Below are 22,888 nucleotides of genomic sequence, written 5' to 3' on the forward strand. Positions count from 1 at the left end.
ACAAATATAGAATACTGAAAGCAGCAAGACAGAAGTAATTAATCACATAGAAGGGATGATAAGATTATCAGTCATTTTCTTCATCAGAAACCTCAGAGGTCAGAAGACATTAGGATAATATATTTAAAGTGTCAAATGCAAAATGGTACAGCCACTCTAGTAGAAATTCTGGCATTTTCTTACAAAATGAAGCAAACTCTTACATATGATCTAGAAATAATACTCCTTGGTATTAACCCAAAGTAGTCATAACTTATGTCCACACAAAAACCTGCACATGGATGTTTTTAGCAGTTTGGTTTACAATTTTGGAAGCTTGGAAGCAACCAAGATATCCTTCAGTATGTGAGTGACTAAATAAACTGTGGTGTATCCAGGCAATAGAATTTTATTCAGTGCTGAAAAGAAATGAGCTATTAAGCCAGGAAAAGGCATGCAGCAAAGTTGAAAACATACACTATATGTTTCAATTACATGACACTCTGAAAAAGCAAAACTTTGGGGACAGTAAAAAGGTCAGGCATTGCCAAGCATTAGGGAAATAGAAAAGATAAATAAAAATTATAAATAAAAATTACTAAGAAACTATTCTAAAGGTAGCAATTATTTTTATTTATATTATTTATATAAAATTAAGAATAAGTTTATAGATATTTTATTTTCAATTTACTGATAGTAGTAATTTAAAATACATTAAAGCAGCGATAAAGCAAAAATTGTCACTTATGGTCATTTGTTAAAAATTTATTCCAACTTTTTTATAAACCTTCATTGCTAAAATAAATGGACGTAAAATAAATTAAAATATACTTACCAAATTTTTTTCAACTACAACATGCATTTCTATATACTGAGAGAACTCTGAGAGTGGCTGAAAAAAATCCACAAACTTTACATCAAAATTGAAGAATTACTTAAATATTTTAATATTTACCACTACTTCATGAATTCGATGTCGTAAAATCTGATTTATATATAAAAAATAGAACCAGATAATATAAGCAAAACTTGGCATCACTGAATCATTTTCAGAAATCTTGCCTTTGTCACATCTTTTCTACCTGATCAAATATTTATTTTTTATTTATTTAAAAAAAATGTTTAATCCTTATTTATTTTTGAAAGAGAGACAGAGTGTGAGCAGGGGAGGAGCAGAGAGGGAGGGAGACACAGAATCGAAGCAGGCTCCAGGCCCTCAACTATCAGCACAGAGCCCAACGCGGGGCTCGAACTCAAAAACCATGAGATCATAACCTGAGATGAAGTTGGACGCTCAACCGACTGAGCCACCCAGGCACCCCTACCTGATCAAATATTTAATTCACTCAAGGAAAAGTTTCCTCTAATTCCATTGTCCATATTCTCATTGGTACTTGTCTATTCATCTTATTTTCTCTGTTTCTATTTCTCAATTGACTTCCCAATACAAGATGTATGTGTTTAATTAGATTAAAAATCCTATTATACAGTAGTATGTGGTACTATGTTTTTTTTTTCTGTATCCCTAAAAGGTGAGGACACATCTGTGTTTAGAGGAGTGGGATTTCATTTAAAGGATAAAGTTAACTTTTGTATAATTTACCTCAGAAAAATGCTAGCCAATAGAGAATCGAAATAACTAACACTCTTAAATTGGATCATAGAAATCTCAAGATGTATATTCTGGATATGATGTGATCCATGTAGATCATAGTAATTAAATTAGGCATAAATGTGAAGCCTAACGGTGTTTGAAAGCTGGCTTATTTTTATGCGACTCAGATTGTTTCCCAAACATGGGGATACAATAATAATTGTTATAATTACTACCAATAAAATGTTACTTATTTTCATCAGTTTTTATGCAGGAGAAATGCACTGGGGAAAACATGTAAGACAGACATTGCAAGCACTTTAAGACTATAGTGTGGATAACTCAAAATATTTTGTTACTAAAATAGCATATCATCTACATGCACAGGAAAATATTTAGAAGTAGAAAAGGAGGACCAAATTTCAGAAATTGAGGAAAATGTTATCATGCTCATTTTAGTGTGTGCTTTTTCTTCTTTACACTGATATTTAATCCCTTGAAATTTCAAAAGCATTTCGTTTTCATTAAAATGCTTTCCTTAATGCATAAAAAAGAGAATTAAAGAGGAACAACAAATCTGGTATTTAGTGGAGATCAGAAAAGTGACAGTTATATGAATTTAAAGGGAAAAAAAAGTTGAGAAAGGTCAGAAAGACACATTTAGAGATGATTGACTACTCACTTTAAATTCCCCCTCACCTTAAAATTCTCTTTCTTGGCCCAAGTCTTGGAGATTTAAGGGTTTCATTTTAAAAATGCAAGTGAAATCCCCTTATTGTCTAACTGGTTTCTTACTATTACTTCCAAAATTAAGCACCAGATATTGCAAAGAAGTTTTGCTTATAGAACTTTATCATTTTATTAAAGTCCCTAAACAAGAAATGACACTACCTTACCTGAGGATAAAAGTAAACATTTAAATTATTTGAGAGAAATAATACATTAATGGATTGAGTGATTAAAATCTATTTCTTTGTTTTAAGGAAAATAAGTGTTGGCTAACATTCACTGAAATAATCCTTGATCACTGTCTTCTTTGAGATTGAAATTGGTAATATTTAGTTAACAAGAATTTATTTACTCATTTATGGAACAATAAGCTTTCATGCAGAAAAAAATACATAGTCCGTTCTGGCCAAATAAAAGTTCAATACAAAGTTGCATAAATTAATGCCAGGAATTGTTATGTGTTGGAAAAGTTGATAGCTTTGAAAGCAGATAACTTGATTTCAAAAGACCTCTAAAGTTATTTTATTTGATAAGAGAAAGTAGCCATATACAGAGACAAATTTCTTAGTTATGTGTTACATAAAGATGATTCCAACTGCAGGAAAGTTTGCTTTGGTCAAGTAAATACTAGAGAATTGGATCTAAGCAAGAAAATCACATAACACCTCCAGATGATCCAATTCCAATATAGATGGATTAAAGGTTTAAGTTTAAAAGATATCAAAGGTCATTGGTATGAATATTCAGGGAGGGAGAAGGGACATGAAGATAAAATTTGAGAGATAGATACAAACTTACAAACTTACTTAGATATATAGATGATAGATATACATAAATAAGTAGATAGATAATGTGTGTTTGTGTATTTTAACTTGAGTGATCATTAAGTCCAATATGGGATAACTCAGGAAGAAATTTAGAAAGAAAGTGGGAGATCTGTAAATTACAGCAGACAAATCCATGGAAAGGTATATGACAAATAAAAATCTGAAACCTAACAAAGGAAATATCAGTACCTAGAATGTGAGTATATCTATAAGGAAAAGTCAGAAAACATGGGATAGAATGAAAAACAGGAGAGTTTTTTCAGAGAGTAAAGTGAGTCATAAATTACAGGGATTTTTTTTATTGTATTTCACCATTAATATCATACTTAATGGCAATAGACTGAATCCTTTCCTCCTAAGATTGGAACAAGACAAGGATATCTTTTCTCACCTATTCAACATTATACTTGAGGTGTTAACTAGGGCAGTTAGGCAATGAAAAATAAATGAAAGGTATCCTAATTGCAAAGGAAGAACATAAACTGTCTTTATTGAAGATAACATAACCTTATACATAGAAAACTACAAAAACCTCAATAAGATAAGAAACCAATAAGCAATTTAAACAAGTTTGCAGGATACAAAATCAGTATATATAAATCAACAATTTCCAAACACTAATAGTTAGAAACATAACTTTGAAATAAAAATTAAAATTTCAATAATATTTAAATAAAAAATGTAGAAATAAACTTAACAAAAATAGTTTTGATGACAACTTAGAAACTGAACTATACAAAACATTGCAAAAAGAAATTAAAAAACAAAAAGCTATTCAGTGTTCACAGATAGAGTCAGTATTATTAAATGGCAATATTTCCCAGGGCAATCTACAAAATCAACATAACACCATCTGGTTCTTTAAAGGAATTGAAAATAAAATTTAAAATGTATTTGGAAATGAATACTACCCTGAATAGCCGAAACAATCTCATAAAAGAACATCTCTGAAGAGTGTACACTTACTAATTCCAAAACATACTTCAAAGATATAGTGGTTAAACAAATAAAAGTGTGGTTCTAGCATAAGAATAGACATAAAGATAAAACGTAATTGCAATGCAGAAATAGTCCCAAACATTTATGGTCAACTGATCTTTGGCAAGGCGGTGGGGGGGGGGGGGGGGGGCGGGGAGGGAAGCCATGAAAATTCAGTGGACCAAAGATTAGTTTTTTTAAAGAAAAAGAATTTGAAAAACTAGATTTCAAATAAAAAATGATGAATTTAGAACACTACCTCACTCCGGACAAAAATTAAATTATATTGGATTATAAATTAAAATGCAAGAAATTAATAAATGTTTTAGAAGAAATATAATAATGAATTTTCTAACTCTGGTATGATGGTTAATTTTATCTGTCAACTTGATTGGGCCATAATACACTGATTTGTAGTTAAACATTATTCTGGATGTTTCTGTGAATGTGATTTCAGATGAGATAAACATTCATAATGGTGGACTTTGAGTAAAACAGACTACGCTCCATAATGGGTAGACCTGATCCAATCACACACACATAAACATATATAGGCATCTTGTTGGTTATGTTTGTCTGAAGAAATATATGCCCTGAAAGAGACCCTTAACTACTGTATTTGCAGAGCTCAGAGTGTTGAAAACCAAACTCATAATCTCATTTATATGAATGGATGAATTATAACACAAATTGAATGTTCAATCTTACAGGTGTCTACTGTTAAAGTGTGCACATTAATTGGGAAGCAATGAGATTCTGAAAATTGGAAAAAGGACATATAGCAAGATTCTGACAAAGCTAGGAGTCACTGATCCCTTAAATCCTGATGAGTCTTCTTTGCCAGTAGAAGCAGCCTCTCTATCCCTGCATAGGAAGATTAACCTTGTCTTTCTTGAGGAAAATGTAATTGCCTCTCCTGAGGCCATTGCCTTAAAAGATGCTGGTGATTCTCCTCAGGACTCTAGGTATATATCTTCAATATTTATGTGAATTTCTTTATATGTTATTTGTATCAACATTTTGACATAATAAATATGGAGAAAGGAGTGCATCTGCAGACAATAAAGGTCCAGATCCCAAGAAAAATTGCTACTAACAGTGGAAAATGCCTGTTTGGAGTTCTAGAGAATTGAATGACTAGTTTTGAGGCTTACAATATAAGTCATGAAGTTTCTGGTACATCTACCTATAATGTATATTAATGTAAATAATTTGTGCATTAGAAAAATATAGTTTATATTGTTGCATAGCAATAATCATAGTTTACTCAATTAATCACCTACCTCTATACTTTGTATTTTATAGGGCATTTCTCTTGATTCAATACCCTTCTCAGCATATAAAGAAACACCTTTATGCTTATGTTTTACTTCATAAATCACGTGTTCAAAACCTATTGAAGGCTCCAAGGGCTCAATCCCATAACTCACATTTTCAAACTGTAGTAAACCCCTACAAATTCCAAAAATAAGTAAATAAATAAAATAATGCATTTTTAAAGTCAATAAAATAAATAACAAAATTATACTGGAACAGTTTTTTTTTAACAGTATGTAGATTATTTTGAGTCTTGGTCTTAGATGGTAAAGTAGGAAAAAGTTACTGAATATCCACAACTTACTGAATGGCACAGAATAGTAACATTATTGATATTCATCTAGCAATTAATATTTCATAGTCTATAAATATCTCAAAAATATTAATTCAGGATTGGGTAGGAGATATTACAAGAATTTCCATACTGTGCTTTTCCACTGACAATTTCCCACAATAAGTCATGCCTCATTTTAGAACCCCTGAATATAATTTTAAAAATTTAAAAACTTTAAGACAATATTATACTTTGTAATTATCAAATTATATAACACAACCTGAGTCCAGCACATGTGCTAATGGTCACCATAGAATTTGGATAACCTTCAATAAACCCTCGGTAGTAGCAAAAATTCTGAAAAATAAAGATAAAATACGTAGACCTCTATTAGAATAATTCACGTTAAAGGAACTATTTTCAAATATTTAAAACATATATGTTTATTTGTGTGTATGTGTCAAATATTGTTTCCGAAACAGATTTATAAGATTATTAAATAAGCATTTGGCTCAACTGAACAAAAAGTTCCCAAGTTCAAAGAGAATTAAGTACACTTCCATATTTTTCCTGTTATAAATTAAACCTAACATTTGTAGTCATTAGGATCAAAGTAAAATAATAAAAAATTTTTCACCCTCTTGACTTAAGTTTGCAAGATAGAGGTAAAAAAAATAAATCCAAAAGAGCATTTTTTTCTTTTCAAAATTACTTGAGTGTAATGGCAGAACAGCTTGCATTAACTCTGTCACTAATAGGGGCGCCTGGGTGGCTCGGTTGGTTACACGGCCGACTTCGGCTCAGGTCATGACCTCACGGTCTGTGAGTTGGAGCCCCGCGTGGGGCTCTGTGCTGACAGCTCAGAGCCTGGAGCCTGTTTCAGATTCTGTGTCTCCCTCTCTCTCTGCCCCTCCCCTGTTCATGCTCTGCCTCTATCTGTCTCAAAAAGAAATAAACGTTAAAAAAAATTAAAAAAAAAAAGAAAAAAACCTCTCTCACTAATAACGAATATAAACTTCGGAAAAATAATGTTTTAACTACATCTACGAAGGCAGGCAGGTAAAGGTGGGAGCAGGGAATCCACACTAGAAAGAAGAAAACTGCATTTTCTGATATTTGCATTTGTGTGTGTTTTCACCTGAGAGCACTCCCCAACACAGGGCAGTGTAAAGTAGCTAATGTTCCAACAACAACAACAACAATAACAAATTACTGACCAGATTTGACAGTTTCTAAAAACTGGGATGTGATATATTCAGGGAAGGAGGAGGCAGAGTGAGGTCTTAAAACAGGGTGCTATTAACCAACTTCAGTGTAGGTTATTTACTTACATCTAAATTGAGACTATATGAAAGAAATCTCAAGTAGTTTAGCAGAAACTAAGACCAGAAAAACTGGAAGAACTAAGGAGAGATTTTTGGCTGTCTCCAAACACAAGAGAGTAGAGGTTGGAAACTCACTCCAGTCAATTGTCTGAGAGAGTGAGAATTAAGAAAGTCACAAGCTCCACAATGTATCATTGAATATAGCCAAGGTATGATTTTAAAATATTGTGTATGTAAACAAAAGAAAAATGTGCTCCATAGTTATGAGAAAATTCCAAAAGAGAACTGACCCTGAAACAACCAAGCATTTTGCAATTATTTTTAAAATAAAGGAATTACAACAGATATTAAAAATGTGATCAAGAATATAGAGGAAAATTTGGACACAATAAGGAGATTCAGCAGAGAAATACAGGTTATAAAAATGCCAGGTCTAAATTTTAGAACAAAAAATATATTTAAAATGAAATATACCAGGTAGAACTTAATGCACATTGGAGAGGCAAGAGAAAAGGTTTAAAAAATACTTAGAATATGGACCTGTAGAAGTGATCAAATATGAGAGAAAGCTGAGAAAAAAAGCTTTAAAAATTAAATATAGTTGCAGCAACCAGTGGGACAATGTATCTAACATATGTTTAATTGGAGTCCCAGAGAAATGGGAAGAAACAATAGGTACAAAAACAGTTGAAAAGATAATGACTAAAGTTTCCCTAAATTTAGTGAAAAACTGCAATTATAGACAAAGACACTAAATATACAAATGGACAAAGGCTAGATCATATATAAAAATAGAAATGTGTCACACAACCCTCTGTAATCTGTCCAGGAAATAAACCCCCAGGTTGGCAAGAAATAGCCCAGAAAGCCAGCCTGCTGCAAGTCAGACTTTGTGGGAAGGCACCTTGCTATCTCCAGTAATAATCCAGGAAGCTAAACAATAACTTATGTAACAGTCACCCCCAAATGGCCAGGACTTGATTAACAACTGTCAGCTTACCTAATTTTTGTCTCTCCTTCCAATTTAGGACCAACCAGAGAGAGTCAAATATGCACTCCTAAACATAAAACATAAAATGTTTCAACACTACTAGTTAGTTCACCTACAGCTTTCTCATGCCAACAATAAGGGCATACCTGAGCTTTCCCTTTCTTCCACCATATAAACCTTTCCCACTTTCCTGCCTGCCTTTGAGCGTCTGCCAAAACTCAAGTGATGGTAGCTGTATACCAAAGTATGACTACTTGGAATAAGTAGACTTTGCTTGTTCTCATTTGTTTGATTTTTGTTTATTTCCACAAGATCTAAGGAACTCATTACAGTGAAATAAAACAAGCCATAGAAACTACTTGTGAAAGTGACCAGATAGTGGAATAAACAGAAAAACTTCAAAGTAGACATCATAATTATGTTCAAAGAATTTTTGAAGGAAACCATGGTTTAAAAAATAGAAGTATGAGGAGCACCTGGATGGCTCACTCAGTTGAGCATCTGACTTTGGCTCAGGTCATGATGTCACAGTTCATGAGTTCAAGCCCTAAATCAGGCTGATTGCTGTCAGTGCAGATCCCATTTCAGAACTCGCTTCAGATCCTCAGTCCCTCTCTCTGCCCCTCCCCTGCTTGTGTTCTCTCAAAAATAAAAAGCATTTTAAAAATAAAAAATGTAAATATGAAAAAATAGAAGTATTATGACAATATCATATCAAATAGAGACTATCAATAAAAGGTAGAGATTGCCAAGGTAAGAATGGTAAAAACAAGACACAACTATAATATATCGACAGGTACCATGCTTTAAATGCAAAGGTACAAACAGATGGGGAATAAAAGAATGAAAAAAGATGTATCATGCAAATAGCAACTAAAAGCAAATCTCAGTGACTATACTAATATCATACAGAATAGGCTTTAAAACAAAAAATTGTTACTGGAAATAAAGAACAACATTTTATAATAATAAAAGGTTCAATTCAACAGGAAGATATAACACTTGTAAACATACTTGCATGAAATAACAGAACACCAAAATGCACAAAGCAAAAATAGGTAAAAATGAAGGGAGAAATAGACAATTCAACAATTGTAGTTGGATATTTCTTTTCTTTTTCTATCCCACTTCCAACAATGGATAGAACAACTAGGCAGATCAACAAGGAAATACAAAGCTTGAAAACACCATAAACCAACTAAACCTAGCAGACATTTGTAAAACTCTCCACTAAACAACAACATAATATACATTCTTCTGATGTACACATGGAACATTTTCTAGGCTAGACCATATGCTAGGCCATAAAAAAGTCTCAATTAACTTAAAAGTTTACAAAAAATAAAAGTATGCTTTTTGGTAACAATAGCATGAAATTAGAAATCATTTGCCAATAATTTGGGAAAACTAACAAATATGTGGAAATTAAATATCACATCCTTAAATAACTTATATGGGTCATAAAAAGAATAAACATGAACCCAGAGAATACTTTAAATTAAAATGAAGACACGCCATAATAAAAAGTAGCTAAATAAGTGATAAATTTATATCTATAAATGCATATATTAAGAAAGAAGAAGGATCTCAAATTGATATCCTAACCATCCGCCTAGGACACTGGGGTGGGGGGGCGGGTGGGAAGAAACTAAACCTAAATTGAACAGAAGAAAGGAAATAACAAAGATTAGAGTGAAATAAAATAAATAAGAATAGATAAAAAATAAAATATATCAATCAAACCAAAAACAGACTCTTTAAAAAGATAAACAAAATTGACAAACCTGTATAGCAGCCTTGTTTTTGATACAGAAACATTTCGCAGCAAAGTGCAACAATGGATTTATGTACTTGGATTTAGCATATACTTTACTGTATAGCTCTATCAGTTGAAAGCAGTTAGTCTAGTTGGAAGATACACATTTATGCTTTCCATCTCAGTAACTTTAACTCTAAACCGTTGGCAGGAAATTGGTCTAACAAAGGGACATAATAATAGTTCCACTAATTTGGAAGATGAAACTTCCAAATGGATACGTTGAAATTCTTATGCCACTAAACATAGGCTCATCTAGTGGCTGGAGTGACTGACTCTGAATACCAAAAGAAAATTGGTTGCTTTTACCAAGGAAAGCAAGAAGGGCTATGTCTTGAACCTAGCTGATTATTATAGCAACCAAAAGAGAGTATAATTAAAGATGCAGATCCTTTCAGAATAAATATTTGTTCTTTTCAGTTTGTAAATATCCTTAGCAAGCTAAGGTTCTGGGTGAAAGCCATGGGAACAGGGAATAGGTAGTGGGGGGGGGGGGGGAAGATATAGATAGCAATCATGACTTACTAATGAAGACAATAGTGATTTTGCATACTTTCTCTTTGCTTCCTATATGTATGCAATGTGTTTATTTGTGTATGCTAACCACTTTCTTTTTCTTTTTCCTTCTTCCTATTAGTTTACCTACAAGTTGTTGGAAGTTAACTTTATAATTTAATCTCTAGTTAACGTAGTATTCATTGGGACTGTAACTGAATTTGAGGAGAAATTAATATAGCTAGCAATGGACATGATGGCTCTTGTGATTGTGTGTCTCCTCAATTGGGAGCAAAGGTGAGAATTTCTTCATTTGTAAAAAGGGTGGCTGAATCTTGTTAAGTAGAAACACAGGGTAATTTTATTTTACCAGAGTTTAAATGTGTGCAAATGAAAGCTGAACAATCAAAGTTGTAGACTTAGTCCATTATTGATGCATTGGCACCCAGCTTCTAAGAAATCTTTTACCTGCTTTGCGCAAATGAATCTAGGCCCATAAATTATTCCTTTGCCAAATGGTACTAAAGTTTTGCCAGTAGAAGGTGCTGGAGAGCATGAGAAGAGAGCTTTGTTTCCCAATTCCAGGGGGCTAGTTTGGAAGGCTCCTGAACAGTGTGCAGCTAATTGCACCAGCAGGGTCCTTCAGTGCCTGATGATTCTTCAGTCCACAGATCTTTGAGTGCGTGGTGGTCACTAGCACCCATTAGCCAGTAGTTTCCTCCTATAATTCAGGTCCCTCTCCTTTCATAGCAGAGTGGCTTTCTGAGATACCTCTTTGTGAACAGCTTTCCTGACTAAGCAGATTTTCAGAAAGTTCCAAAGAGAAATTTTACAGCAATACCTGTTGGTACAGCACCATAGTGACTTCCTGCTGTCTATCAGACATCCATTTCTGCACCCCTTCTAACAAGGTTGGGATCTCAACCCTGGATGATGAGACTGTCTTCTTCATCCCAGTACTAGATCTGCTGGATGCTTCTTTATCTGGTATTCCTGGTTTTTAGAGATCTCTTTACTTCTTATTTTTTATTCTAGTCCCCATTACAGTTGGTAATTCTTTATGTTAAACTTTCCTTGTTCACATTACTATATGGTTTATTTACATTAATTAAACATAAACTAAAACAGTGTCATGCCTTATTTTTAAAAAAATATTTCATTGGTGTCTCACCTTAATGGATTACTTTGAGTTTTTTATTGTAGACCCATGTACAGTTTCATCTGTACAAATCATACTTTATAAGATCAAGATAAAATACCTGTATCTTTCCATGTGCTTTCATCTACTTCCTTCCAAAAGTGGTTTATATGATTCAGATTGATAACATTTCTAATTCTTTGGAATAAGCAGTAAATTATATTGACCTTATAAATAGGTTAATTGCAAAAGTTGTAAATCAATAAATAAAAAATCATTTTTAACTCAGCATAGAATAAAATTTTCATTTTAGGAATCAAAATGCTCATTTTTATTATTCTTATGGTTTGATTTCCTTGTTCAGTTTTTCCTGTTTTATCATTGTCATTTCTTGCACTGCTTTCTTCCATTTCAATGTTCTCTTTGCACTAAAAAGAATGTATACACTGTTGCTATTGTGTGTCATCTCCTACAAATGTTGACTAAATCAATTTTATGGCCAGTTCCACTCAAGTTTCCAACATATTTCCTGAGTTTTCTGCTTCATCTATCAATTATTGAGAGAAGAATGCTTAAATAAATTATTTTAACAATTTATCTATTTGTCCTTTCACTTCTGTCAATTTCTACCTCATGTAATTTGAGGTCTGTTGTTATGTGCATACACATTTTGAATTGTTATGCTCTCCTAGTGACTTTACTTTTAATCATAATGAATATCTATTTGTTGTAGAGAGATTGTAAAGTCCACGACAATGATGAATGGCTTACACTTGTAAGTTCTAGGCACTGGGAACAAATTCTTTCTATGTCTAATGGGATGATTTGTTCTTTTGTAGATAAGTCTGTATTTACCAAGATAATATTTACCAAGGTAATATACCAAGATAATATGACTTTTAGGAATGAAAATCATTTGTAGACTTCATTAAAAACAAATTTGCTGGGGCTCCTGGGTGGCTCATTTGGTTAAGCTCCCAACTCTTGGGTTCAGTTCAGGTCATGATCTCAGTTTCATGAGTTTGAGTCCCACGTCCAGGCTCTGTGCCGACAGCTCAGAGCCTGCTTGGGATTCTCCCTCTCTCCCTCGCTCTATGCCCTGCCTCCACTCACGCTGTCTCTGTCTCTCTCAAAATAAATCAATACACTTAAAAAAAAAATTGCCCGCTTTTAACCTAATTTTATAAACTTTCCCAATTTTTCTTCCATTGGAAATAGGCCTGCGGCTTTGGCAAATGTAAGTTATCTACATGGAACCATATATTCATTGTATTTGAAGCCAAGATTAACAACTTATTACATGCAGGTTATCAATAAAACATTCTTTGATTTACTTTTTAAATTACACATTTATCTCTCATGGTGACTCCTAGGAAGTAGGAAGTAGAGTTAGGTGTCAGGTTTATATATATATATATATATATATATATATATATATATATATATATATTTGACAGCATGGAGATTTATGTATTTCTATACTTTACTCCATAGATGACTCACATATATTTGCCTAATGTATTAAGCAAAATTTAAAGCAACTCACCATATGTATTATTTCTTCTGTTAAAAGCTAGTCTAAATAAAAATGCTTTAATTTCAAAGTACTGGTTGATTCACTACACAGAAGTCAGGAAAATGGAAAAAATAAAAAGGAATTGGTAGGGCAGTGCAAAGGAAAAAATAAAATAAAATAAACAGCATTTGAAAAAATAAAAAATAAAACAGCATTTGAGACATGGGTAATCCCTGCAATTCTATACATACTTATCAAATCTTTTTATGAATTATAAATTCATTGTAGACATTATAATTATAGAATACAGACATTAAATGAAGTTCCAAGTGTTCAAAGTACATCAAAATTTAATATATTCTTAAATGTACATGAAATTCCATGTGTATTTATTTGGTCCTTGAACATTAAACATTAGACAAGTCTTTGGATTCTCCTTCTCTTCCAAGATTTACCTTTCCTGATTCAACTCATGTTTTTCATTTTAAGTATTTCACGATATATTGCTACATGTACATAAGCACATACATATACATCATCATGAAATAATAGCTTAAAAACATCACAAACATTTTTGGTTTGGTTAACCATCTGTGTAATAGAGCTAACTTGAGACACATTGTAAGAAGAAAGTTAGGGGTCCCCAGAAAGAAAGATGAGACGTAGTTTTTGAGACACAAGAGAAGTCATTTTAGGCCACAGCTATTTTCTGTGATCAATGCTTTACCAGCTCTATTTGCCCAAGCACACTTCTCCTAGATCTTCTTAGGAGGTATCAGAATCACAAAACAATGCAAAAAACTCAGTAGTTCAGGGTTTTAAGGGAACAAAGGGAATGAAAAAAACTAACAGTCTCTACCAGGTCAGGAAACAGCTTAATCATATCAGAGACGTGAATCTGTGGTACCTGCTACTTTGATGAATTCCTGGATCAGTTGTAGCAGGTTTTTGGTGGAATCTTTTGGGTTTTCTATATACAGTATCATGTTGTCTGCAAAGAGTTAAAGTTTGACTTCCTCCTTGCTGATTTCGATGACTTTTATTCCTTTATGTTGTCTGATTGCTGAGGCTAGGATTTCCAATACTATGTTGAATAACAGTGGCAAGAATGTACATCCCTATATTTTCCTGACCTTAGGAGGAAAGCTCCCAGTTTTTCCCCATTGAGGATGATATTAGTGGTGGGTCTCTTGTATATGGCTTTTATGATCTTGAGGTACTACCCTTCTATCCCTACTTTCTTGAGGGTTTTTATCAAGAAAGAATGTTGTATTTTGCTGAATGCTTTCTCTGCATCTATTGAGAGGATCATGTGGTCCTTGTCCTTCTTTCATTAATATGATGTATCACATTAATTGATTTGCAGATATTGAACCAGTCTTGCATCCTAGGTTTAAATCCCACTTGATTGTGGTAAATAATTTTTTTAATGCATTGTTCAATCCAGTTGGCTAGTATCTTGCTCATAATTTTTGCATCCATATTCATCGGGGAAATTGGTCTGTAGTTCTTTTTAGTGGGGTCTTTGTCTGGTTTTGGAATCAAGGTAATGTTGGCCTCATAGGATGAGTTTGGAAGTTCTCCTTCCATTTCTATTTTTTGGAACAACGTCAAAAGAATAGGTGTTAGCTCCTCTGTGAACGTTTGGTAGAATTCCCCTGAAAAGCCATCTGGCCCTGGACTCTTATTTTTGGGGAGGTCTTTATAACTAATTCAATTTCTTTGCTAGTAATCGGTCTGTTCAAATTTTCTATTTCTCCCTGTTTCAACGACATGCAGAAGAATGAAACCAGACCACATTCTTACACCATTCACAAAAATAAACTCAAAATGGATGAAAGATCTAAACACAAGACTGGAAGCCATCAAAATCTTAGAGGAAAAAGCAGGCAAAAACCTCTTTGACTTTGGCCGCAACAAGGTCTTACTTAACACATCTCTGGAGACAAGATAAACAAAAGCAAAAATGAACAACTGGGACCTCATTAAGATAAAAACTTCTGCACAGCGAAGGAAAAAATCAGCAAAACTAAAAGGCAACCAATAGAAATGGGAGAAGATATTTGCAAATAACAAATCAGATAAAGGGTTAGTATCCAAAATCTATAAAGAACTTATCAAACTCAACACCCAAAAAGCAAATAATGCAGTGAAGAAATGGGCAAAAGATATAAATAGACACTTTTCCAAAGAAGACATTCAGATGGCCAACAGACACATGAAAAAAATGCTCAACATTGCTTATCATCAGGGAAGTACAAATCAAAACCACAATGAGATACCACCTCACACCACTCATAATGGCTAAAATTAACAACTCAGGCAACAACAGATGTTGGCAAGGATGTGGAGAAAGGGAAACTCTTTTGCACTGCTGGTGGGAATGCAAACTGGTGCAACCACTCTGGAAAACAGTATGGAGGTTCCTCAGAAAAATTAAAAATAGAACTACCCTACAACCCAGCAATTACATTACTAGGTATTTATCCAAAGGAGACAAAAACGTTGATTCAAAGGGGCACATACACCCCAATGTTTATAGCAGCACTATCAACAGTAGTCAAATTATGGAAAGAGCCTAAATGTCCATCAATGGATGAATGGATAAAGAAGATGTGGTATATATATGATGGAATATTACTCAGTGATTAAAAGAATGGAATATTACTTGGCAATCATAAAGAATGAAATCTTGCGATTTGCTACAATGTGGATGGAACTAGAAGATATTATGCTAAGAAAAATTAGTCAGAGAAAGACAAATATCCTATGACTTCACTCATATGTTGAATTTAAGAACCACAACAGATGAACCTCGGGAAAGGGAAATAAAAATAAGATACAAACAAAGAGGGAGACAAACCATAAAAGATTCTTAAATACAGAGAACAAACTGAGGGTTGCTTGAGGGGAGGTGGATGGGAAATGGGCTAAATGGGTGATGGGCATTAAGGAGGGCACTTTTTGGGATGAGCACTGGGTGTTATTTCTAAGTGATGAATCACTACATTCTACTCCTGAAATAATTATTACACTATATGCTAACTAACTTTGATTTAAATAAAGTTTAAAAAATAAAATAAATAAGCAGGACCCTGCAGTCTTTACTCAAGTTAAGAGACAAAGCCCCCATCCACTTTATACTGGCTCTCTGAGCATGCCCATAGCCCCTTTCTCTTGTCCATCACTTACTTCTGTTTCATTATAATGTGAAAATCTCCACCCTATGAGGAGCACAACCTTCATTAACATAGCATAAAATGCGTGTATAAGGCATGTCTTCTCAGGACGCCTGCACAACCTTATGCCCGCCTTTAGATGTGATGGCAAAGCTCCCCTTTCTGAATAGTCATCCTAAATCCTAAATAAAAAGAAACTGCTCACTCCTGCTTGGGCTTTGGAAGCTAGTCTTTGTGATTTTATTTGTTGCAAATAAAGTTTGCCTTGTGTGACATCACCACCTGGTATAGTCTCTATCTGTAACTCACCAAGGAGCAAACTCATGCTAGTTCAGTTACAGCATCATCAAAAGTAAATGGTTAAATTTATTTTAAAACAAAACATAACTCCAGCCCTTTGTTTTCTGACATGTGAACCCTAAGTAAGGTGATCGTAGAAAGTCACATAATAAAGGTAAACAGACAGTAGAAGTAATACCTGAAACTGTTGTTCAAGAGGCTTCATACTTCCTGTGCCATTATAACCATAAACTCTAAAATTATGAGGTAAAAAAGCCCTGTAAGATAAAGATATAAAGTATTTAATGGGAAATTTGTTTCCTAAGCTCCTATTTTGATATGTATTCCATTGTATTCATTATAGACAGGTAGGTAAACAGAGGGTAGAAATAGAGATTCCTGAAAACAGGAAGATATGTTCTAATTTTACTCAAAAACCCTGGTGTCCAGACCTTTCTTTACTCACCTTACTGTCACACTGTCCTCTAGGCTGTTTTTAATTTTTTTTAATATTTATTAATTTTTGAGAGACAGAGAGAGACAGCGTGTGTGAGCAGGGGAGGGGCAGAGAGAGAGGGAGACACAGAATCTGAAGCATGCTACAGGTCCGAGCTGTCAGCACAGAGCCTGACACCAGGCTCAAACCACGAACCATGAGATCATGACCTGAGCCAAAGTCGGATGCTTAACCGACTGAGCCACCCAGGTGCCCCCTCTAGGCTGTTTTTTAAAACACGATAGGCAAGTTTTGTCTCAGGGTATTTGTACTAGTTGTTGCCCCTTCCTGGGATATTCTTCAATATAGCTCATTGTCTCATCTATTTCAAGTGTTTGCTTACATATTCACTTAGTGAGACTTATCTTGGCAAGTTTATTTCTTAAATGCCCTTTCCTAGTATCAAAACATAGGATTTCCAAACAATACTTCTAACTTTGCTCTTTATTTTTGCTTACGCATTTGTCACCTTCTAACATTAATCCTAATCCACTCATTTCTTATATCATTATTAGTTTCATTTGATAACAATATAAGCAGATTCTTGTCAATTTGGTTTACCAGTTCATCTGAAGCACTTAGAAGAATATCTGTAAAATAGCAAATGGTCAGTAAATAGTGAATTAATGTGACAAGAATTCAACAAATTAGAATGAGATCTCGAATTTCAATATATTATTTGTAAATGTGGGAAGAATATGCCCTATAAAGACAAACAGTAAATGTAGATATCCCATTTTTATTTTCCTAATAAGTATAATATAAAGATTTTTGACTGCCATAGCAGTCTGGATTTGTTGAAGTAAAAGTTCAAGGAGCCAAACCACTGACAGAGCAAAATTTTTCGCATTTTTGTCATACCAAAAAAGACCCACAGTGGGGTGGGGCTCCAGGAAACACATAAATTCTGAGTTGAAAGGAAAAAAAAAGCTACATGTCCATGTTTGGTCAAGGAGAAAGCTACTGGGATGTCTAGAAACAGGCAGAACCCCTCGTGTCAGGTACTCCTAGAATGAAAGTACTGAGTTTTTGAAGTGTATCAAATACATAGCTTCTCTTCCTGTAAAATCTTTTGCCAATGTTTGAAATTGTGTGGAGTGGTCAAAGAGCTAAACTTAAAGTCTCTGAAAATAAAATCAAATATATATATTTTTAAATCAATGATACAGAATCAATAAGCTCTATTTAATTCAAGCATGATAAAAGCAAAGAAAAATCACATCTGATGTTTTTAAGGACTAATGAAAACTAAAATAAAACCTTCAAAGTATTAAGAGGAAAAGAAAAAAAAAAAAGATGTTACCTTTAAAGAAACAGCAATATGATTGACAACTACCTTGTCAATAAATATGAAGAAAGTCAGAAGATAACAGAATGACAGTTTTTAAAGGCTAAAGTCATTTTTAACATGTCATCCTAGAATTTATTCCAGCAAAAAAAAAATTTTAAGAGTAAGTTTAGGTAAAAATTTAACACTGAAATAAACCAATATAATTAAAAACCAGCAGACTTGCAACAAAACTATGGAGAATTCCTGAGATATAGAAATTAAGTGCACATAGAAATGGAAATGTCGGAATAAATGAAGAGCAAATTTGTGAGTAAATTTGTGATTAAATATAAAAGAATATTGACTGTGCAAAAAATAATTATAATATCTCATTGGGGTTTAAAAGTATGGAGGATTATAATATCTGAAAAAATAATGAAAAAATAGAAGAAGGAAGATGGAATTGAAAGGTTTAATGATCTGACAATATAGGGTAACTGATAAAAGTAATAATACATATTAAATTCAATAACTCAGAGATTAATATGTTAATCTAGAGAAACAAATGAAAGAATAGAAAAAGAATGTATAACAAAGAATTTAATTGAGGGGAAACGGTATGAAATGGTAGATTCATTAAAATGAACACAAAAGAAAAAAGAATATAAAATAAAATGCACAAAAGAAAAATAATACAATTATTTCAAAAACTAAATGGAAAATCAAAGGATCAGGAAAAGCAAGGACATCTTAAAACTGTTGAACAAGGCTGGACATCAAGAACTATTATAAAGCCATTGTAATTAGTATGGTATGGTATCTCTATAGACAAATAATGCTCAAGAATAAACATATAAACTAGCAGAAGAGAAAAAAGGTATCAATAAAGAGACCCTCCTCATAAATAGTCATTTGATTTATGACATTGATTACATTATAGTACAGTGAAGAGAGGTTGTGTTTTCTTCTCAATGGCCTTTTCTGATTCCATAGGATACTAATATGAAAAATAATTAAGTCTTCACCTTTATGTTCACAAAACACATAAATATCAATTCTGGATGAATTTAGAGTTAACTCTGAAAATGAAAACAATAAAAACCATTGAAAGAAAATAGTAGCTTGGATATGACTGTATGTAAACAATGATTTCTTTTAAAATATGAAAAGAATAATACCTACAAAGTAAAAGATGATAATTTGTACTGCATTAAAAGAAAGAATTTCACACTCAATAAAAAATAGACTGAATAAAAATGGAAAGAAAATGATAGGAAAAATGTTGTTTACAAATACTAAACAACAGAAAGTTAGTGTAACTATACATACACCAGATAAAATTTAAGAAAAACTAATTACTAAAAAATAACCACATCATAATATTAAAATTGTATTCACACTCAAAATTTATACAACTTTGAAATTATAATCTCAAAAATGTAATTGAAAATTCACATAAGGAAACTTTACAATTTGAAAATCATTGTGGAAGATTTTAACTCATATATATTACTAAATAATATAACAAATAGAAAAATCAATGTTGAATATGAAAGAATTTTATGATTAAAAAAGAACACTAGGGGCGCCTGGGTGGCGCAGTCAGTTAAGCGTCCGACTTCAGCCAGGTCACGATCTCGCGGTCTGTGAGTTCGAGCCCCGCGTCAGGCTCTGGGCTGATGGCTCGGAGCCTGGAGCCTGTTTCCGATTCTGTGTCTCCTTCTCTCTCTGCCCCTCCCCCGTTCATGCTCTGTCTCTCTCTGTCCCAAAAATAAATAAAAAACGTTGAAAAAAAAATTAAAAAAAAAAAAAAAGAACACTAGAACAAGTGATTATGGAGTATATAGTATTTTTTAGTACGTATAGGATAATTACAAAAATTGAATATATATTACATCACAAAGTTAGTGTCAACTTTTAAAGGATTGAAATCAAAGAATATTTTGTGTTCAAAAATTACTAGAAATAATAACTAGATAACTGCCACATATATTGATATTTAGAGATAATGAAATAATTCATGGACCAAAGAAGAAATGTAATATAAACTTGAAAATGTTTGCTAATAGTCAATCAGAGAAAATTCTACACAGCCAAAGATGTAAGGGGCAGCTAAGCAATATTTGGAGAAAAAAGTTAGCCTTAAAATTTTAAACTAGAAAATTAAAATGGTTGATGAGTAATCAACTTAGAATTCATTTGAGCAAGCTATAAACAGATCAAAATTAACACAAAAAAAAGTAAAAGCAAAGCAATAATATAAAAATCATATAATGTAGATGATAACATAAAAATTAGTCCATGAAAAAAGTTATTAAATTGGCAAAGTAATGGTGAGATGTGTCAAAGAAAAAAGAAAAAAAGATGAAATGATATTAAAATGCAAGAGGGTGACTGACCTTAAAAATACCAGTCTTTGAAAAAGTAAGAGGATACTATGACCAACTGCATACCATAAATTGAAGTTAAATTTAAATGAACGAATACCTAGAAAAATATAATGTGTAAAAACAGACTCAAAGAAAAACCTGCATAATCATAGTACCATTAGAGACATTAGATTAATAGTCTAAAACGTCTCTACACAAGGGAACTCCAGGTGAAGTTAGTTTTACAGGTGAACAGTACCAAACATTCACCATTTCAGGGACCAGAAAGAGATGGGATAGAAAGTGAAAAGATAATATGAGAAAAGATCATTATAAGTTGTAATTACAAGCTATAACCATAGGGTTCACTCATAGCTGGTCAGTGGTAGACTTATACTTATTTCTAAGGATGCTTGGATCCATGGGAAGGACCCTTACCAAGAAGCAAATAAAACAGATTGATTAGTGAATTAAAATATTCTGTTTAGAGTAAAAAACAAACAAACAAACAAACAAACAAAAAACTCCCCTAAAGGTCTGAATCAGCTTTCCATGATGTTATTGAAAAGATACAGATTAACTGTCTACATACATTTGTCTTCATTTTGAGTCTGTAACCAGTGGGATCAAAGCAATCCAACAGTTAACTTGAACCTTGGATTTCATGAGAATGATATATCTTGTACATATTTTGGTTTTTTTCAGTGATTTAGAGTCAAACCACCTTCTGTGCAACTATGGGACCTCCCTAATATTGCCCTAGCTTTCTTCTTTCCTTCTTCCTACTGTTGTGGTGCAGTGTATCCTTTTTGAAGTACATGTGAATTGTTATGGTAATAAATTTTTTGAGTCCTTTCAGTTATACAACCCAGTGTAATTTGTACACAGACCAATCTTAATTATATTTGGACATAAAATAATTCTAAATAAAATATTAATGAATGCAGTTGATTAAATAATAAGTTAAAACCCAGTAGGATGCATTCCTGGAAGAAGGATCAATTTAATATTAGAAAGTCAATTACAATAACAGATTAAATAATATATGCTCATAAACAGATGCAGAATTGATAAATTTAACATCCATTAACTATGGAAATAGCAAAGAATGGAGTGAATGTCTTTATGACAATCAAAATATCATCTTTAATTATGAACACTGAAATCATTCTATTTGACTTTGTGAACAAGAAAATAAGGTACTCTGCCTCAACTTCTATTTACTATTGTATTATGCTAGTGGTTCCTTGTACCCAGCAAAAAACTAAGAAAATAAATAAAACTCCTATGCATTAGAAATAAGGAAACAAACCTGCCTTTATCAGATGATAGAATTATAAATGTATCTAAAGACAGATTATTTTTTTGAGCTCTCCAGAGAATTCGGTTAAGTTTCCTGATGTATATTTACTATATAAGGATCAATTGTATTCCCATACACAAGAAACACATTTAGAATATGAATTTTTTCAAATGTGACTTTTTCAATAGCCTCAAAAGTGTGAAATATCTAAAAAGAAAATGCAAATAAGTGTGCAAAATCTTTAAGGAGAATGTCATAAAAATATATTAAGTACTATTAAAATCTGAATAAATGGACAGATATACCATGTCATACACAGAGAAATACTTCTCTGTGTTTTGTTTTTTGGGGTGTTGTTGGGTTTTGTCTTTTTGTGGGGTTTTTTTTGGTATTGTATTGTAAAATGATTAGTTCTTCCCAAAGTGCTGTGTAGATTCAAAGAATCAATATCCTGGACATTTCTTTGTGGAAGAGTTGATTCTAAAATATATGAAAATGAAAAGTACTAAGAAAAATCAGAACATTCTTGATAAAGAAAAAACAGAAGGACCTTAACTTTAAGCTATCAATATTTATTACAAAGAGATAAATTGAGCAAAAATTTTAATACAGAGGTCAGTAATACATATATATCCATATATATGTAATATATACAGCAGTCATCACAGATATATATATATATATATATATATATATAAAAGATTTAATAAAATTGACATCAAAAAGTCATACCAAAAACTAAGTTACTCATCTATCTCAGAGCATTCTCTAAAGTCAATTTCTTGTAGAATAAAGACATAAATATGAAAGGCAAAACTAAAAATATTTTAGGACTGTGTAACATTTAGTCATGGCCTTGGCGTAAAGGAGGATTTTTTATACAAGATAAAACTATAACTCAAATAAAGGAAAAATTCTCTTTACTAAAATACCATAAGTGTGAAAACAGAAGGCATAGAGTAGGAGAAGTTATTTGAAAAACACATCATGAACTAAAGACTTCTGGGCAAAAA

At 32.6% G+C, this 22,888-nt stretch overlaps 1 protein-coding gene across 2 annotated transcripts in view; it reads right to left on the reverse strand.

The window, feature by feature from the left end:
* Positions 1-22,888, reverse strand: part of ADAM2 (ADAM metallopeptidase domain 2) — a 135,391-nt gene that overhangs the window by 102,368 nt on the left and 10,135 nt on the right. For both annotated transcript variants that reach the window (XR_008421606.1, XM_019440716.2), the window contains exons 4-7: positions 16,637-16,715; positions 5,979-6,055; positions 5,391-5,559; positions 815-871 (exon numbers count right to left, since the gene is read on the reverse strand). Coding sequence is in view for 1 of the 2 variants with exons in the window: in XM_019440716.2 (XP_019296261.1) it covers positions 815-871; positions 5,391-5,559; positions 5,979-6,055; positions 16,637-16,715 (382 nt within the window). In the remaining variant the exon portion in view is untranslated. The remainder of the gene's footprint in view (positions 1-814; positions 872-5,390; positions 5,560-5,978; positions 6,056-16,636; positions 16,716-22,888) is intronic.

This window comes from Panthera pardus, unplaced genomic scaffold (assembly GCF_024362965.1).
Source record: "Panthera pardus isolate Hobbes unplaced genomic scaffold, ASM2436296v1 HiC_scaffold_13, whole genome shotgun sequence".
Classification (NCBI taxonomy): Eukaryota; Metazoa; Chordata; class Mammalia; order Carnivora; family Felidae; genus Panthera; species Panthera pardus.